The sequence below is a fragment of the Dermacentor silvarum genome, chromosome 5 (genome assembly GCF_013339745.2).
Source record: "Dermacentor silvarum isolate Dsil-2018 chromosome 5, BIME_Dsil_1.4, whole genome shotgun sequence".
Taxonomy (NCBI): domain Eukaryota; kingdom Metazoa; phylum Arthropoda; class Arachnida; order Ixodida; family Ixodidae; genus Dermacentor; species Dermacentor silvarum.
This window is the reverse complement of record NC_051158.1, coordinates 123,433,426-123,453,200: the sequence shown is the minus strand read 5'-3', so window position 1 is coordinate 123,453,200 and position 19,775 is coordinate 123,433,426. Positions and strand designations below refer to the sequence as shown.

The window sequence follows — 19,775 nt, the reverse complement described above, 5'->3', positions numbered from 1 at the left end:
AGGTAACTGGGTTGTTTGTGGTCGAATGGGTAACGCATCGGGATGCTGTGCCGAGGGCACAGCGTTCAAAACACACTGTCGGATCACTTTCGATCTCGGAGCATATGAAAATGTCTATATACGTGCGGCTCCTAAACAAACCTCTTCCATGCAGACTTGCGTCACAGTAGATGCGGCAGTGGATAAGTTCCGCTGTTCAAAGAAAATCTTTAACGCCGATTTGGAACAATCGGTATGTGCCGCTTGGTCTGTGATGTCAATGAACTGTGATGCCAACTCGGGTTACGGGGGTTGTGCCAGTGGCTTCATACCGCTTTTCAATTAGCGTCTTTGGTAATTAGGCATGTGCCACTGTACACTTCCGAAAAAAAAATCCCTTAAATCTCTCCCATGCTGAGCGGAATCAAACCCACTTCTCAGAGGTTTCTCAAGTACACCAACCTGACGCTTTAGCAGCCTGAGCAAAAAAAATCACTGTGTTCATGGTAGATTTCAATGAACGTCTTTCACGCCAACGCTTCCGCGAACTGCGCCTTGAATCCATACCATATGTGCCACACTTCAATGAACCTGTCGCCAACTTCAGTCAGTGAGTACGTTGAATTGGCCGCGCGGCAAGCGAGGAAGCGATACTGTGCGTTCACCGGCAGGGCCGCGCCACGCTTCTAGTCCTGCAGACAACGCGCGGACTTCTCGGCCAAGCTACTAGATGGTGCGGTGGGACCAGAAAGAAGCGCGAGAGCCCGGTTGCCGCATGACGCGTCTCTAAGCGTTCGCGCACAGCGGCGCCATGAATTTCGAAGGCCACGCCCAGGCTTCTCAGCGGTGGTTCCAGATGGCGCCAAATGTGTATAGGGAAGGGATAAAGGGGATTGCCAATGCAGCACACGCCTCACGCAAATACCTGTTGAACGGTGGCAATGCAATGTGTCGCTAAATTATTTCAACGCTTAACGCATAGCCGTCCACAGTCGTCGTGAGATGGGTTTTGGGACGTTTATGAACGTGAAACGGCAATGGAACACTTCTCCTGGTGTAAACCGTTACCCTTACGGTTTACGGATGACGGTTGTGTGAATCACACCTTAGAGGAAGCTTAAGCTTGGGCTCAACACCGATGGCGCTTATTTAAATACTTGTACAACGTAGAAATGATTTCCCGTGATAACCATTGATCGATTTTAACGGAATGCGCTGCATATGAGAAAGTTAAATTCTAATGATACTTGGAAGCCGAATTTTGATATAGGGCCTGAATTTTCTAAAGGAATTTTCCAATTTGGTATGTTTGAAAATACAGAACCATGAAGTTTACAAATTAATAGCTCTGCATCAAGAACTGATATATATACTAGTTACGTCAGCAGGATCTGATAGAGCATTCAAAGCGTACAAAGTTGATACGTGAATTTAAATCTTACGCGAGATTCTTACATTGTTTACAAGGGTAGTGTTTACACTCACATAATAGTGGTTTATTTGAGAACCATGTATACTCTACGAAGTTCGTCTGCTTTATATGTACCATTAGGCGCAATGTACGTACTTATGATAGCTTGTTTAATTCCTGAGTTACAGAATAGTAAACTTGATAGTTTCGTTTCCTGAAAGTTTGCAATTTCTGCCTACTTTTGTTAATAAATGGAGATCTAATTCGAATATTCGCAACCAACAGTTACTAGATTATAAGTTCTTATTTTAAATTTCACAACCCTCATCAAACACAGTGCATTGGTTGCCGAGAAAAACGATTCCTCTTTTCCCATGTATTTTGATAGCAGCCCCCGAGCTTCGTCTTAAGGTGTGTTGGATTAGGATCCTCAGGAAAATGAAAAGTCCTGACGCCTGCAAGCGGGTTCAAGCACTTTAGGCTAGGGATTTGACCAAAAGAACGGAAATATACTGCTAAAAGGAAGCGTATACAAGATATTTACAATAAAAGCGCAAAAAAAAAGAATTTACATTGAACCTGGGACACAAAACGACAGAAAAAGAGTTTGGATTGCCAAGATATGGTCTTCCCTTCTTGCGCTGTTTCTATTTTAAGTACTATAAACTTACATAGCCCAACCGTAAACTCGTAAAAATATAGAAATACAGCATCCTATAAATAATAAGGTACGGGGCTGATACTTGTAGGATAACAAAAGAAAACGCGATGCAAATCCCAAGAAACGAGTGATACAATGAGTTATGACAGGCGTAATGTAAAGTGACAGCAAAAGGACATATCAATTAACAAGCCAAGTGATTTGCATCATTACCCCAGAAGACATAACGAAGAAGAGATAGATAAGGCAAGTCATGTAGTGCTTTAAGTGAATAACAGGCGATCTTTGGGACTAGCGCAAGAAGGTGCCGAAGTGACTAAGAAGGCGTCTATAGGCTGCATTCGGTGAGCTGCAATGGCGTGGCTAATGTTTTCTGGGAATGGGGTGCATTCTGTCGTCGCGAATAATTAAGGATAGCTGACAGAGAACTTCGCCTTGCTGTGAACGTCAAACTGATGATGACATTGAATACGATGTGGTAATAATGAAGAAGGAATTTCTCACGTTAGCGTATTTTGACCAAGGCTCAAGGCGACTGAGCTCTTTGAACGACTCGAACACGAAGCCCCTTGCCACGAAGAACAGCAGACACTCGCCGCCAGGAGCGAGTAACTGGGTGATATGGGCTAGGGCGCGGCGCAGGTCTCTGGACCAATGCAGCATGTTGAAGGAGTACACCCGCTGGAAGGTGCCGTGGTTCTTCAAGAAGGCGGACACGTCGTCGTCGATGTCCAGGTGTTCGTACACGACCTTCTCGTGCGGGTATTTCTCTCTGGCGTATTCGAGCATGCTTGTCGAGGCATCAACAGCCAAGATCCTGCGGGAACAAATATCTTATTGCAAGTCTCTTTCACGTCCGTTAAATACAGCTATTGTTATGACGCCTTCATGAGAACAATGATGTAAACTGAAGTGATTGACCATATACATTTTTGATGACAGGAGCACAAAGAGCTTCGTTAGGTTACACTGTAGACTGTCATTCTTTTCGTTGTACTGCGCCTCCTAGACAGCTGCCCGTATTGCAGACGGTCGACAACCGCGTTTTCTTACACCATTACCCCATTTTCTTTTAATTGAGTCATCATAAACAGGGCTTCCGAAGAAAACCTATCCCATTCTCTCATTTTCCATTGTCTTCACTTTGGTTCCACGGTCGCTCCACATGTCTCTTTCGTCACAGTGACATGTGGCGCGAAGATATATTCAACTGAGTCGGCTCTTTGATAACTCATCCTCACTTGGGAAGCAAAGTCTGCGTGCGATTTTCAAACGACCTGCGCATGAGGCCAAGTTGCACCGACTACAGTGTTTCCGCCAGCTGATTGTACCTCGTTTACACATTACACATAGGTGGCCACCTTGTAGTATATTCCAGTGATATACTCGAACCTGCATTTACCTATACATTTTATACGTTAACCCAGTACAGCGAAATATTCAGGGGGGAGGAATGATGTTCCTAGTACATCATCGCTATGAGCCCTCGTGAAAGTTTGTTACAAATTTTATGGCAACTGTTGTGCTATTCAGAGATTATTGAAAAGCCTCACGTATCAGGTAGGCATTGCATCCAGAATTCAGTGCATACATTAATTATCAAATCGTGTTGTTCATGTTTTCACGTTGTGAGGACGGTGAAGAACGACGCATTGTCAAAACAGTGTGTTAGAAATGTAATTCTTTAATGGGGCGAACTTGTTCCCACCGAAGAAAGTAACACTCACAGCATAAGGAAAGCGGCGAGAAAAGTCCGCAATCGTCTAAATTTTGATCTGCGGGTCAAGCGCGTGGGCTGTCATACATGGCTAGTCCCACGTTCCTGCATAATCGCTGGTGCCCGCGTGCCTTGCAAATAGTGTGCAGCAACAAGGTGGGGCGAGAATGTATACAACCGATAGACTCAACGATGACATCCGAGTAAGTTCAGAAGTTTGCCGGCACGTCTGGCGCTGAGCTATAATATTATGTTGTTAGCGGGTGAACTGCATACTGCGGACAAAGGATATTTAAGTACACGTGTCAATGCGCTCCTCTTAAAAGGCATTGCTACAAACAGCGAGAGAAAAATCTGAGTACACATCACCATCATCACACACACACACACACACACACACACACACACACATATATATATATATATATATATATATATATATATATATGTATATTTTTGTCCACTGTAGGAAGAACGCCTCTCCCTGCGATTTCCAATTACCAATGTCTTGCGCTTGCAAATTTCCAAACTTCATCGCCCCACCTAGTTTTCTGTTGTCCTCGACTGCGCTTTTCTTCTCTTGGTATTCATTCTGTAACTATAATGGTCCGCCAGTTATCCATCCTACTCATTACATGGCTTGCCAGGCTCCATTTTTTTCTCTTAATGTCATTTAGAATATCGGCTATACCTTTTGCTCTCAGATCCACACCGCTCTCTTCCTTTCTCTTAACGTTAGGCCTAGTATTTTTACTTCCATCACTCTTTGTGCGGTCTGTAACTTGTTCTCGAAACTCTTTGTTAATCTCCAAGTTTCTGCCTCATATGTTAGCACCGGTAGAATGCAATGATTTTATGCTTTTATTTTCAACGACAGTGGTAAGCTCCCAGTCAGGATTTGGTAATGCCTGCAGTATGCATTTCCACCCAATTTCATTCTTCTGTAAATTTCTTTCTCAGGATCAGGGTTGCCTGTGAGCAATTTAACTAGATAAACGCACTCCTTTGCAGACTCTAGAGGCTGACTGGCTATTCTGAGTTATTGTTCCCTTGCCAGGCTATTGAACATTATCTTTGTCTTCTGGATATTGATCTTCAACCCCACTCTTAGACTTTCTCGGTTCAGGTCCTCAGCCATTTCTTCTAATTCATCCCCATTGTTGCTGAATAGGACAATGTCGTCTGCAAACCGAATGTTGCCGAGATATGCGCCGTTGATCCTCCCTACTAAGCCTTCCCAGTCTGTCATCCACCTCTTTTGATTTTGGATTCCCAGTCTAAGAGTGTGAATACTTCTTCTAAGCATGCAGTGAAAAGCATTGGAGAGATTGTGTATCCTTGCCTGTCCCCTTTCTTGATAAGTCACTTTCGACTTTTCTTGTGGAGAACCAAGGTAGTTGTGGAATCCTTGTAGATGTTTGCCAAGACATTCACTTATGCCTCCTGTACTCCTTGATTACGCAATGCCTCTATGACTGCTTGTATCTCTACTGAATCTAACTCCTTTTCATAATCTATAAAAGCCATATAGAGAGGTTGATTGTACTCCTTAGATTTCTCGATTACCTGATTTATGACACGGATATGATTCATCATAGAATATACCTTCCTGAAGCCAGCCAGTTCCCTTGGTTGACTGACGTCAAGTGTTGTCATGATTCTATTGGAAATTATCTTTGTGAATATTTTATACAATACTGAAAGCAATCTAATGGGTCTATATTTCTTCAATTGTTTAACGTCTCCCCTCTTATGGATTAGCATAATGCTGACACTTGATGTCATGAGACATTGGGTATAAAGGGCCGAAAGTTTTTCAAGCATGACAACTCCTCCATCTTTGAATAAAGCGACTGTTATTCCAGCTTCTCCAGCCACTTTTCCCCTGGTCATGTATGGAAAGACCCTTCTAATTTCATCGCTAGTTATAGGAGCCTCTTTATCTTGTTCATCACTACTTCGAATAAATGTAGCTAGGCTGCTCTGTCAACTGTACATGTCTGTATTGCATTGTCCCGCTTTTTGCTATGTCGTCGAAATTGTTGATTATATTACCCTGTCTACCTTTCAGTGCATACATCTTGCCTTGTCCTATGCCAAGTTTTCTTCTCAATGATTCCATGCTGCGTCTATATTTTACTGCTTCCTCATTTTTTTCTACCTTATAATTTCGAATATCCTGTTCTTCTTGTTAATCAGTTTTGACAGTGCAGCGAATTCTATCTGATCTCTCGGGTTTGCCATTTTCATCTTTTTTCGTTTCTTTATTAGGCCCTTTGTTACATGCGACAACTTACCTACTGCTTGCCTTGGTGCCTTACCTCCCACTTCAATTGCTGCTTCTGAGATCAGCCTAGTTACGGGTTCATTCATTAGCTCTATGGTGTCTTCATGTTCCTGTTTTAAAGGTGCATATTTGTTTGCGAGCAGCAGCCTGAATTGGTCAGCTTTAACCTTTACTGCGTCTATGTTGGCCTGTTTCTTCTTGACTAATTTTACTCTTTCTCTCTTGAAATTGAAGGAATTTCTAGACCTCACTGAGCTATGGGGACTGCATTTTACCCTACCTAACATTTCTACACCCTTCACTATGCTGGGATCGTCACAGAGTATGAAATCTATTTCATTCCTTGTCTCTCCATTAGGGCTTTTCCAGGACCACTTCCCGATACTGCGCTTCTTGAAGAAGGTATTCATTACTCGGAGCCTCTTTCTTTCTGCGAATTCTACCAACATCTCTCCTCTAGCGCTTCTAAAATCGACGCCGCAGTAGCCAATTACATGCTCACCAGCCTGCTTTTTTCCCACTTTTGCATTGAAGTGGCCCATGACTACAGTATACTGAGATTGCACCTTCCTCATTGCTAATTCATCATCATCGTAAAACTGTTCTATTTCTTCATCATCGTGACTGGAGGTTGGGGTGTAGGTTTGTACTACCTTCATTGTATACCTCCTATTCAGCTTTATTACGATGACTGTTACCCTGTCATTGATGCTCTCGTTAATAGGCACGCATAGTAGCGAACAACTAAAAACACACTTAGAAACAAAGTCCTAAACAAAAGGGCCTTAGGCGCACAACATGGAATACTTCAGGTCGCGATTGGCGTCGCTGTGATTTCGCAATGCCGTATGGCACGACCTCTTGGTCCAGTGCACCGATACGCGAATGGTCTTGTAGGGTCCGAAATATCGTGACAAAGGTTTCTCACCAAGTCCTGTTAAGCGAATCGGGGTCCAACCCAAACACGGTCGCCGGGCTGGTATTCCAAGTAGCGTCGTGAAAGACTGCAGTGTCAGCTGTCCTTCCTTTGCTGGTTATTGATGGGCTGGCGGGTGAGTGGTCAGGCTTCTTCGGCACGCCGGAGATACGCAGCAAGGACGAGCTTGCCTTCTTCGGAGACGTGCGGCAGCATGGCGTCCAGCTGTCACCGGGTTTCTTCCGTAAACCAGCTTGAACGGTGCCATGTGGGTTGTCTCTTTCACTGCCGTGTTGTAAGACAACGACACGTACGTAAAGATCGAATCCCACGTCTTGTGTTCGACGTCGACTTATATTGCTAACTTGTCAGCTAGCGTCTTGTTCAGATGCTCCACTGGACCATTCATCTGCTAATGGTAAGCGGGGTTCCTCCGGTGTGTGATCTGACTATATATGCAGGATGGACTAAGTATTCTTAGTTGTAAAAGCCGTCCTGTGTCTGTGATGAGGACTTCTGGCGCACCAAGTCGCACTAGGGTGTTCTCGACGAAGAATTTCGCAACATCTGCCTTAGTACCTTTGGGCAGGGCTGTCGTTTCGCCGCAGCTGGTAAGGTTGTAGCTGGACAGAACCATCCACTTGTTTCCGGATGTCGACGTCGGAAAGGACCCAATAAGTCCGGCCCGATCTGCTGAAACGGTCGGCGAGGTCACTCCATCGACTGTAACAATCCCACTGGTGTTGTCGTTGGCCTCTTGCGTCGCTGGCAGTCTCGGCACGATTTCAAGCCGAGGGCGACGTCAGCGTTGAGGTGTCGCAAGTAATACTTCTCGTCCACCCTCGCGAGCGTACGAGAGAAGCCGAGATTGCCTGCATTGGGTCATCATAAAGGGCGTGTAGAACCTCTGATCGCCGTGCTGAAGGTTGAATGTGGGGACTGGCGAGTTTTCAGCGAGACAATCCGTGCTTAGATGTGCTTATTACGAAGTCTGTGTTCGCTTGTAGGAACTCCACAAGGCTTCTTAGCTCCGGATCTGCTCGCTGCTGTTCGGCGAAGTCGTCGGCACTTATTTTCCGTGGGAAAGAGTCATCATCCTGCTAGTCTTGAGGCGGTGGGTCAGTAGGAGCGCGGCAGTGGCAGCTGGCATCAGAGTGTTTATTCACGACTTGTATATCACGGTGATGTAGCATTCTTGCAGTCGGAGGCTGCACCATGCTTGGCGGCCAGAACTATTCTTTCAGTTGGCTAGCGAAGACACTGCATGAACGTCAGTTACAACTTCGAACGGCCTGTCATATAGGTAAGGGCAAAATTTTGTCGTATCCCAAATAATGACAAGGCGTTCCTTTGGCGTCGTTGAATGATTGGCGGCTTGCAGCGTCCAATCGCAGCGTCCAATCGTTGAATGATTGGACGCTATTTCTATCTGTGTGAAATGCCATATCGGCGTCTTCGTTAAAGTGGGCGAGTACTGGGGGTGACTCCAGGCGCCGTCGTATTTCTTCAGATGACTCCACTTAGAGGGTTTCCCACTTAAACTACATGTCGGTTATCACGAGAAGGATCACAGGCAACGCGATGCGAGAGAAGTTCTGAACAAAGCGCCTATAGTAGGCCCAGAGGTCAAGAAACCGGCACACTGCCTTCTTGTCAACGGATTGAGGAAAATTTGGAATGGCAACTCAATGGCGGATCAGTAAGGGCTCCGTACTTGCTGATGACGTGCCCCACGAAAAGGTTTTTGTAAGCAAAGGAGCATTTCTCCAGCTTCAGGGTCACCCCAGATAACTTGGTGGTTCCTAGTACAGTCGCAAGCTGCCTAAGGTGATCGTGAAAGTATGAGGCAAGAACGACGACCTCATTGAGATAGAGTAAGCAGGTCTGCCAGCCCAAGCAGCCAATACCGGGTTCATTACGCGACGGAAAGTCGTGGGTGCCGAGCAACGGCCAAATCAGTTAACCTTGAATTCATAGAGGCCTTCTTGGGGGATAAGCTAGTCTTCCCTCTATCCCTCTCGTCTACTTCGATTGGCCCGTACCCGTCTTGATGCCTATTAACGACAAATATTGTGCGTTGCAGAGTTGGTCCACTGTGTTGTCCATTCGTGCAAGTACCCACTCATTCTTTGGGACTCCGTTCAGGTGACCAAAATTGACGCAAAACCGCAGAGGTCCATCCTTCATCGTCACTGAGCCTACAGGAAACGCTCATGGGCTATTCGAAGACTGGATGATTTCGTCGCGCAGCGTTTCCTCGACTTGTTTCTTTGTGACCTCTCGCTATCTTGTCGAAACTCTGCGCGGGCTTTGACCGAGTGCTCGAGTGGATTCTTCGGTAACTGTACGAAGCTTAACAACTGGTGTTTTTGGAATCCTTGGTGACGACGAAAATCAGTCCGTGTATTGCTGGAGAATACCTTTCAGCTGTTCTTGATTATGGTTGGAAAGTCATAGATTATTATGGAAAAGCTATTCAGGAGCACGCACCGTCGTTATAGCTTCGGCGGAATCCGAGAGGACAAGCGCATCACTGGCTGTTGTGACTACTTCCAGGTATGCGATGTTCGCACCCTTTGTTGAGGTGTTTATATTCCGGACTGGGTTTCATCACCATTGCTTGTGCTATTCTTTTAGCTATCTAGACGGTACACCTTGCAACACCAATTTCAGGATCGATCAGCAGCTATTGGTCGTTCGCAACGATGGCTTCGTTGTCTCTGGCTTCTTCTGCGGCGAAGGAAATCATGATGCTGGCGCTAGGCGGGATACTGAATTAATATTCATGCACACATGGGCACGATGACTGAGATACCCCTCCGGTGGTGTTGCTTGATCTGGGGACAGAGTTATCGACTTGGATTTTAGCTCCATGAATGTGCCGTGTTGGACATGAAGCTCATGCCGATAATTATATGGCGTGAATACTTTTGCAGGATAATGAAGGTCGCAGTGCAAGTGCGGTCATGCACTGTATCTCTTGCCGTGCAGGGGCCCTCCAGCTGAGGGGATATAAAAAACTTCCCATGCAGTCTTCACTTTTTTTTAACTTGGCGGTGAAGAATCCACTAATGACGCAGTAGTGGGTGGTTCTTTGTGTTGCGTTACGGTTAGGCCGCGGCGCCAGATGGCGACTGCGTCGCACTGCGCCGTTTTTCTTACGTCTCGTCCTCAGTTCTTTAGTAGCCGGCGCAGTCTTCGCATCAAGGCTTCGTCGGGATGACGGTGTGTCGTTGCTACGTGGTCGAGATAAATGCAGAACGATCGTCGTTGGCGGTGGAGGATCTTTCACATGTCTACGTACGGAAATCGCCCCTCCATCGGTTGCGACTTTCAGTTTTCTTGGTAGGGGCTAAGGGACCGGCTACGAAATGGCCCAGTGCATGGTCGACGTTGCCAACACACGTAGCGGCATGGTGGCGGTGAACGAGATGGTCGTCAAGGGCCCCAATGAGTGGCAGTGAGGTAGTCGGCGATATCACGAGGCAGTTCACCTTGCTAGGGGCGCGGCGCATTTGCGGCAAATCCTCGTAGTCCGAAGTCGCGGTATGCGCATCCGCGGTAGACATGGCCGGTATATCCGCAGTGATAGCAGAATGGGCGGTGGTCTGCAGCGCGCAGTATATGTCTTCCTTGGGTAGCTGCGCTGGGTGACGGCTGGCCTAGCTGGTGGCTGCGGTGGCATGGACGATGGGAAATGCGGCATTACGGGGCATGGCGCGAGCATGGATGGGAACCTTGACTGCGGGCGACGGCAACGTAGGTCATCGCTTCCGGCTGGGGTTTCAATGAAGCGGGAACTTTTGCGACTTCCAGTGACCGCTGAAGTTCTTGCTCGACTATGTCAGTGATCGAAGCCACCTGGGGCTGGAACCATGGGTTCAACTTCTGCAGCTCTTCCTATACGACAGTTCTGATTGTCTCGCACATGTCAGAGGTGCCTAGCGCTTGAGCTTACGCCTAGTTTGATGTCAGAGTACGGTAGTTCTTTTGCCTTGTGCGCATTTCAAACGTCTTCTAGATAGTTGTGGCGTCCAAAACAAGGTGCGTGACAGTGTTGGGTGGGTTGCGTATCAATCCGGCGAATTGCTGTTGTTTCATGCCCCGCATGTTGAACGGAATTTTCTTTTCTTCAGACATGTCGGAATAGGCGTGGCGGAAGAGGTGAGTTTTCTCCTCCGTGAAGATCGCGATGTTCTCGTTGGGTAGTTGTACTCGGAGTTCCTAAAGAGCTTCGGCCCTTTCTTTGCGTACGGAACCGGTGAAGGTCTGCAAGAACTTCTCACAAATCGGTTCCACGTAGTTAAGATGGTCTTTTCGCTGCTCGAATTAGGTCCGAGCAGCGTCATCATTAGCAAAATACACAAGGCGCCACATGTCCTGGCCGCTCCAGTTCTTGAACGTCGCGGTCCTCTGATGTCTCCAGCCAGGTTTCAGGGCCTTCAAACGATGACACGCAGAAAGTCGGTGGCTCCCTGGGCTGTCGAAGTACGATGGCTGCTGACGATGCTGAATCCGTCATCGTGGCTCCCGACTTGGCGTTGGTCTTCCTGGTCAGCATGGCTAGAAGCCCCACCTCCGGGGGCAGGTTTTGTAACCTGAGACTTGCTCGATTGACAGGGGTAACGTTTGTGCTATCTTCGGGGCTTCGGCTTGGATCCCAGCTTTGCGGGGGCATTCAGTGCACGTAAACAAAAGCACCTCCAAACGTCACGGTTCTATGGTGACGGTGAACAACGACGCAGTAGGAAAACTGTGAGTTAGAAAGTTACCCGCCGGGGTCGCTCAGTCATCTAAGGCGTTGCGCTGCTGCGCACGAGATCGCGGGATCGAATCCCGGCCGCGGCGACCGCATTTCGATGGAGGCTAAATGCAAAAACGCCCGTGTGCTTGCGTTGTAGTGCACGTTAAAGAACCCCAGGTGGTCAAAATTATTCCGGAGCCCTCCACTACGGCGTGCCTCATAATCAGAACTGGCTTTGGCACGTAAAACCCCAGAAAGAAGAAGAGTTAGAAGGTTACTTCCTTATTGGGCGAATTCGTACACAGAAAAACAAGTAACACTCAAACCACAGCGATAGCAGCGACGAAAAACTGCGGTCGTCGAAGATCTTATCTGTGGGTCGAGCGTGCGGCCTTTTATACGGGACTCGTCGAACAAACCAGCGTAATTGATGGTGCCCGCTAGCCCTCCTGAACATACTACATATTTCTTCTCGCGCATGCCATCTCATTAAACAAGGTGCAACGAGAATACACCAAAGATAGACTCAACGATAACATTCGAGTAAGTTTCAAATAATGCTGGTGAGCCTTGGGCTTAGTGATAACATTAGGTCTTAAAGCAATGCTGTAGACGGCTAGCCCGGCAATGTTTCTGCGTCCGTGCATGTATAGTGTCGCGTCAAAGAAGAATAATTTTCGTCTCCGGATCTAGCGTAACTTACAGTTTCCGCGGAACAGAATTATGTTTTCTGGGATGTTGAAATATCATTCCGATGATATCATGTCTGAGTGTTGTGTGTAAGTCGTACTTTAGAAATTTTGTGAAGCGCTTTGAGAAATTGAATTAGTTCAGAAACACACTTGCGCCAAGCGGGGAGTCGACTGGAATGAAGATATATGCTGCACTCCGGAACACCTGCGTGCGCGCGTGACGAACTGGTGCATATGATCGATCTGTCCGTGGCATCAGACGCACAGAGTGTGTTGCGACCGTAAGCGACATCACGGCAAGACTGTTAAAAAAGTACAAAGATGTTCACTTCATGAACGCGGGTTACGTGCAAGCGTATGGATGCCGGGAACGTACACCGCGGCGTCGAAGCACCAAAGGAAAGGGCGCGAACGAGGCCCTGAACACTGCATTGATTTAAGGTGCCCCTATACCAAGCTTCTCCGTACAGGGTGGTGACACGTCCACTTGCGTCGCCATATTGTGTCGCAACATGTAAAGGTGCGCCATGACGGGCAGCCGGAATTTAGGTTCTTCGCTTGCTGACAGAAAAAAAACTAGCGTAGCTTGCACTGGAGGCGCAATGTTAGAGACAGCGGAGCTGATGGGTACCTAGCTAGTCCTCGGTTTTGGGCTAGACTAAATACTACCAAGTCATCCCCAGCATTTTCCGGAATTTATGAATTATTGATCGATTATCGATTAGCTATTTATTGGCTATCGTTTGGCTATCGCAAGGTATTGGGTACGTATTTGGGCTAGGCTAAGCATTGCCAAGTCATCCCAGCATTTTCCAGAATTTATTGATAATTGATCGATTATCGATTGGGTATTGATTGGCTATCAATTGGCTATCGATGACTGCCTAAGCTGATGAAGTCCCAACCATGCTTAGCTAGACTTAGCCAGGCTCAGATTTAGGTTCACGTTAAAGAACCCCAGGTGGTCCAAATTTCCGGAGTCCCCCACTACAGCGTGCCTTATAATCACATCGTGGTTTTGGCAGGTAAAACCCCATAATTTTTTCAGCTTCGCTAGTTCACAGGGTCTGTGCTATTGCGCTTGGACCCTTTCTGCGATACAGCCAGGATCGGCCCACATTTTTGGTGGACAACTAACGGAAAAACGGCCAGCTTAAACAGCTACCCTGTTAAAAAATTTGTGATTTTCACAGTTTAAATGCTTAAGTGCTATGCAATATTTACATCTCACCGGAAAAAGAGAGACTCACAATAATGCAACACCAGAATAAATTTCGAGCCCAGCAAATAACTAGTCATTTTTCCCCGCGTGCGCTGAAGCTCACAAATTTGTATGGAAAACCATGTTGACGCATATTGTGCATGCTTAAAGGTTGTTCTTCAAAAAAGCTGACGCAACTCTGACTAAAACTATAGCTGAGTAATGTCACGAAAACGTATAGGACAAAACGAAGTGAATAAATACGGCAGCGTTGCCAATAGCTGAAGGTACAGTAGTTATCCAGATACAAATCGTGCGTGTAAAAGGTAAGAATGATAAAGAGCACGTGGCCGAACACAGTCTTAGATTAAAAAATGTCAAAAACCAAGCTCGAGGTCGCGGTTTAGATCACGGCCGCGGCTGCCGAAATTCAATGATGGCAAACTACAAAAGCGCTGGTGTACGTAGATTTAGGTAAACGTTAAAGAGCCCCAGCTGATCAATATTATTTCGAAGTCTCGCACTACGCTCAATAATCATATCGTGGTTTTGCACGTAAAACCACAGAATTTATTATGTCTCTAAGTGAAAAGCAAAAGCAAGGGACACGATCTCAGTCGCACGACCTATAAACACTGATAAAGGAACACCGTCGTTCCATACGTCGAGCCCAAAGTATAAGTCCATGCGTTCGGCTTGTAAATATTTTATACCTGCGGAAAGCATATTTCCTGCTTTTATAAGTATAAAGCCTAAATGTCTTGCTGAAAAACAGATTAGCATTATGTTCTGTTATGCATCAGCACATAGATGAGTACAGCAATGCGACAAAGAGTAGCATATAGTGGCACATCTATCAAAACGAAAGGGAAAGTTCATTGCAAAATATACAGCTGTCACTTGAGTAAAACCAGAGGAAGACAGCTTCGAAATAACTGAGATGTGGTTCAAGGCAGCTCACCAACACGTTCACCTGCCTGAAGCCACAGGAGGCCATGCGCATAAACTTAATTGAGAGCATTGACAAAACAATGTTCATGTTATACGCTTCTTACGAACACGAAAACCGATCATTCTACGAATACAACTGCGGCGGTTTTAAATTCCTATTCCATCCCCCTCGTTACATCTGACTGGTTCAATCAGTGCAAGTTTAAATGCTGACCCGCAACACGAAAAAACAACCCAGTGCATGCGATTGTTGGAAATTGCAGATAGGGTTCGAGCAGGATCGCCTTGAATAAATGACTACGACGGCGAACGCCTATAGTGCTTGGGAAAATTTCCTGAGGACTGTTTAACACGAATACACAAATTTAAGCTTAATGCCTCAGCAGAACAAGGTTCTTGCAGTTTTTTTCTTGGGTTCTCCGTCGCTGGTAAATTAAATCATAGGTGTCGTTTCTCCATTTAGCTAGTGCACAAAGGTGTGCAGCAACTGGCCATGACGGAGTGACTTTTCTATAAAACTGTCACGCACTTTTCGTCGTACGTCGCGAGCCCCCAAAATTTGCAGTTTCTCCCGGAAGGCGAAGCGTCGATTGCGATAGTAAATTAGTAGAGAGCAATACGAAGCAATATAGTATTTTATTGTGCCATATAAAGCTGTAAATCTTCGCTTACTAACTAAGTAGACAAGCATGGTGTGACGCGCGCACAGGTAAACGTGAACATATCGCACTCGATGACCGCTGAAAGTCGCTGTGAGAACGCCGGAGTGAGAAAGCGCGCAAGCAGCAGCGGGAAAATTGACATTCGCGCGGTCTCTTGTCGCGCATCAACGCGAACTAAACGTCGAAAGCACAGAGTATACGAAGCTACCGGCCCTGGGCGAATGCACTTTGTCCCCATCGCAGATCGATTTGAAGATCAGGCCCACACGGGCGGGCACTTCGCCCTCTTCGCAGATCGCTTTCAAGATACAGGCGCGCGGCCGCGCTGGGAGCAGCAGCCGTCGGAACATAACGCACCACCACCCCTCCCCCTCCCGCTCTGTCGCCTCGCCCCCGTGCCTCGCGCGCGTAAGACCACGTGCTCCCAGCCTGCCGTCTTCCCTCGTGTGTGCTACACTGACCCGCGATTACCGGCGCACCCTCGAACGCTTTCACTCGAACACACAGTGTACGGCGACACGGCGTCGATTTTGTCGCCGTTGGATATTATACGGAACCTAACGGCGACGACGACGGCATAAATGCGTTTGGAGAGTCCATATAATTGCTATCTCAATAAAAGTAAACTTAGTGAACACGCCCGTGCGTCGTACAAACACCAGGGCACACGACAGCGCGGCACTGACTAATCCACGCACATGTACGGCCGCTTCAACAGCTCAGTCACAATATGGTGATGGTGCAGCGTGTGCCTCGTCAAAGGGTGTCACCACCCTGTATGGCGGGAGGCGGAGTTGATATCGAGGCAGTCTACATTGATCCCGACCAGGCGACGCCTTGTGGTGGTTGCGCTTGTGCAACGTCGGCAACAGCTTTGCTATACATCCACTTTCGTAGTGTTGAATGGAAGCGGAAATTTTTTAGTCGGTGAAATGCAGAGCCCGGATAACGGATAAATAAGCAGGCATGTCGAATATGCCGTATAAGAATGCAGTTACCTGGAAACGCATTGTTTTTACATTTTGTTAACGTTATTAACATTGTCAAAGTCATTTTTTTATTTCCCCATCCCGGGTGCACTGTAGGTGCGAGAGAGATATATAGAATAAACATCTTTATTATGTAAATGCAGCTTTGGAGAGGCGTCCTCATTCCAGATCAAAGCTGTTTGTAAATTGAAACACATGGACAAACGCACGCCAACACTTGCCATAGCAACAATGGGCTTTTCGTGATTGCATGTAAAATGCTCTGATGAGGAATGGCAAAGGGACATTTCTTCACGAAATGTTTTTTTCAGCTGCAAAGCTTTCTTTCGGAGAATGTCATTTGTGTGTGCCTTGTAACCTGGTGTTCCAATCAGTTGAATGGAAATCTTTCATTTCACAAGCTTTTCTTCAATTTGCTGGCTTCTGCCGAACTGATTTCTTATGTTCATTGTCCCTTGCTAAGTAGATTGTCTGTTGAATAACTTGCTTTCGGTGCGTGATGGGCTTTTCTGATGGCACAGCCACGGACTAAGACAAATTTTCCTGCAACTGCAGATGTATCTTTTTTTTACAATCTCATATAAGGTTTATTTTGTGCCTTGGTGCTCAAATCGGGTGGATGACTATTTTTTCTTTCACAAACCTTCCTCCTAGCCGACTTCTGCAGAACTGATTTGACAGCCTTTATAAGGAATAGGTTAGTTAAGTTAACCCATGGCCCTCTGTCCCCAGTGGCTACGGAGCACCTGACCAAGTCGGTGGTCAGACCTGCTACGCGGCAAAGGGTGCTAAGAATCGTTGGGTCTGGGCAGGCTGCCAATGGAAACTGAACCTGGCAACGTTCAACACGTGCACCCTCCCGAGTGAGGCTAGCTTAGCAGGACTATTGGAAGAATTATCAGACAATGCCGGGATATTATTGGCCTTAGTGAGGCTAGAATAACTGCTCAGGCTTACACTGTGCTGACTAATGGCCACGTCCTCTGCTGCAGAGGTCTTCCAGATAAGAGAGAATCCGGGGTAGGATTTCTAGTCCATAACAAAATAGCGGGCAACATTGATGAATTCCACAGCATTAATGAGAGGGTAGCAGTCGTCGTAATAAAGCTGAATAGGAGGTATACAATGAAGGTTGTACAAGCCCATTCCCCAACCTCTAGTCACCATGATGAAGAAATAGAACAGTTTTATGAAGATGTTGAATTAGCAATGAGAAACGTGCAAACTCTGAATACTGTAGTCATGGGAGACTTCAATGCAAAAGCGGGGGAAAATCAGGTTGTTGAGCAAGCAATTGGCAACTACGGCATCGATTCTAGGAATGCAAGAGAAGAGATTTTAGCAGACTTCGCGGAAAGGAATAGGCTCCGAATAAGGAATACCTTCTTCAGGAAGCGCAGCAACAGGAAGAGGACCTGGAAACGCCCTAATGAAGAAACATGGAATGAAATCGATTCCATACTCTGCCAATCCAAGCATAGTGCAGGATAAAGAAGTGTTAGGGAAGGTAAGGTGCAGTGACCGTAGGTTAGTGATGTTTAGGATATCTCTCAATTTGAAGAGAGAAAGAGTGAAATTAGTCGTGAGGAAACAGGCCAACCTAGAGACAGTAAGGGTAAAGCAGACCAATTTAGGCTGGTGCTCGCAAAAAAAATATGCAGCTTTTGAAAAGGAAGATAAAGACAACATAGAGGTAATGAATGAAACCCTAACTAGGTTGATCTCAGAAGCGGCATTGAAGTGGGAGGTAAGGCACCAAGGCAACCAGTAGGTAAGTTCTCCCAAGAAACAAAGGACCTGGTAAAGAAACGACAAAACATGAAAATGTCCAACTCAAGAGATCAGATAGAATTCGCTGAACTGTCAAAACTGATCAACAGAAGAAAGTAAGGTATATTCGAAATTAAAACGTGGGAAAGATTCAGGAATCCGTAAAATATGGACGCAGCATTAAATCAGTAAGAAGAAAGCTTGGCATAGGACAAGGCACAAGGCAAGATGTATGCACTGAAAGATAAGCAGGGTAATATCATCAGCAATTTCGATGACATAGTAAAAGCAGCAGAAGAATTCTACACTGACCTGTATAGTTCCCAAAACAGTCAAGCTACTTTCATTTGAAATAGTGATGAACTGGATACAGAGGCTCCTTCTATAACTACGGATGAAGTTAGAAGGGCCTTGAAATACATGATCAGGGGAAAAGCTGCTGGAGAAGATGGAATAACAGTAGATTTAATCAAAGATGGAGGAGATATCGCGCTTCAAAAGCTTGCGGCCCTTTTACGCAATGCCTCACAACTTCAAGTGTACCAGATAGCTGGAAGAACGCCAACATTATACTAATCCATAAGAAGGGAGACGTTAAAGAATTGAAGAATTATAGACCCATTAGCTTGCTTTCAGTATTGTATAAAATATTCACCAAGATAATTTCCAATAGAATCAGGGCAACAGGGTGGCTTCAGGAAGGGATATTCTACGATGGATCATATTCATGTCATCAATCAGGTAATCGAGATATCTGCGGAGAACAATCAACCTCTGTATATGGCCTTCATAGATTATGAAAAGGCATTTGATTCAGTAGAGGTACAGCAGTCATAGAGGCATTGCGTAATCAAGGAGTACAGGAGGCATACGTGAATATCTTAGCAAACATCTATAAAGATTCCACAACAACCTTGGTTCTCCACAAGAAAAATAGAAAGTTACCTATCCAGAAAGTGGTCAGGCAAGGAGACACAATCTCTCCAATGCTATTCACGGTATGCTTAGAAGAAGTATTCCAGCTTTTAGACTGGGAAGGTAAGGAGTGAGGATCAACGGCGAATATCTCAGCAACCTTCTGTTTGCAGATGACATTTTCCTATTCAGCAACAATGGAGACGAATTGCAGCAAATCATTCAGGACCTTAACCGAGAAAGTGTAGGAGTGGGGTTGAAGATGAATATGCCAAAGACAAAGATAGTGTTCAATAGCCTGGCCACGGAACAAGAATTGAGGATCGCCTGTCAGCCTCTAGAGTCTGTAAAGGAGTACGTTTGCGTAGGTCAATTAGTCACGGGGGACCCTGATCATGAGAAATTTATAGAAGAATAAAATTGGGCTGCAGTACATACGACAGACATTGCCAAATCCTGACTGGGAGCTTACCACTGTCGTTGAAAAGAAAAGTGTACAATCATTGCATTCTACCGGTACTAACACATGGGGCAGAAACTTGGAGGTTAACAAAGAATCTCGAGAACAAGGTAAGCACCGCACAAAGAGCGATGGAACGAAAAATCTTAGGACTAACTTTAAAAGACAGGAAGAGAGCGGTGTGGATCAGAGAACAAACGGGGATAGCCGATATTCTAGTTGACATTAAGCGGAAGAAATGGAGCTGGGGAGGCCATGTAATGCGTAGGATGGATAACCGGTGGACCTATAGGGTTACAGAATAGATACCAAGAGATGGGAAGCGCAGTCGAGGTCGGCAGAAAACCACATGGGATGATCGTGTGGAAATTTGAAAGCGCGAGTGGCAATATGCTAGCGCAAGAGAGGGGTAATTGGAAC

The 19,775-nt window shown here is 46.1% G+C and overlaps 1 protein-coding gene across 3 annotated transcripts in view; it reads right to left on the bottom strand.

The window, feature by feature from the left end:
* The window catches only part of LOC119454388 (juvenile hormone acid O-methyltransferase-like), a 124,385-nt gene that overhangs the window by 5,736 nt on the left and 98,874 nt on the right, over positions 1–19,775 (bottom strand). For all 3 annotated transcript variants that reach the window (XM_049668443.1, XM_049668442.1, XM_049668444.1), the window contains one exon: positions 2,556–2,868. In XM_049668443.1, the coding sequence (XP_049524400.1) occupies positions 2,556–2,868 (313 nt within the window). The remainder of the gene's footprint in view (positions 1–2,555; positions 2,869–19,775) is intronic.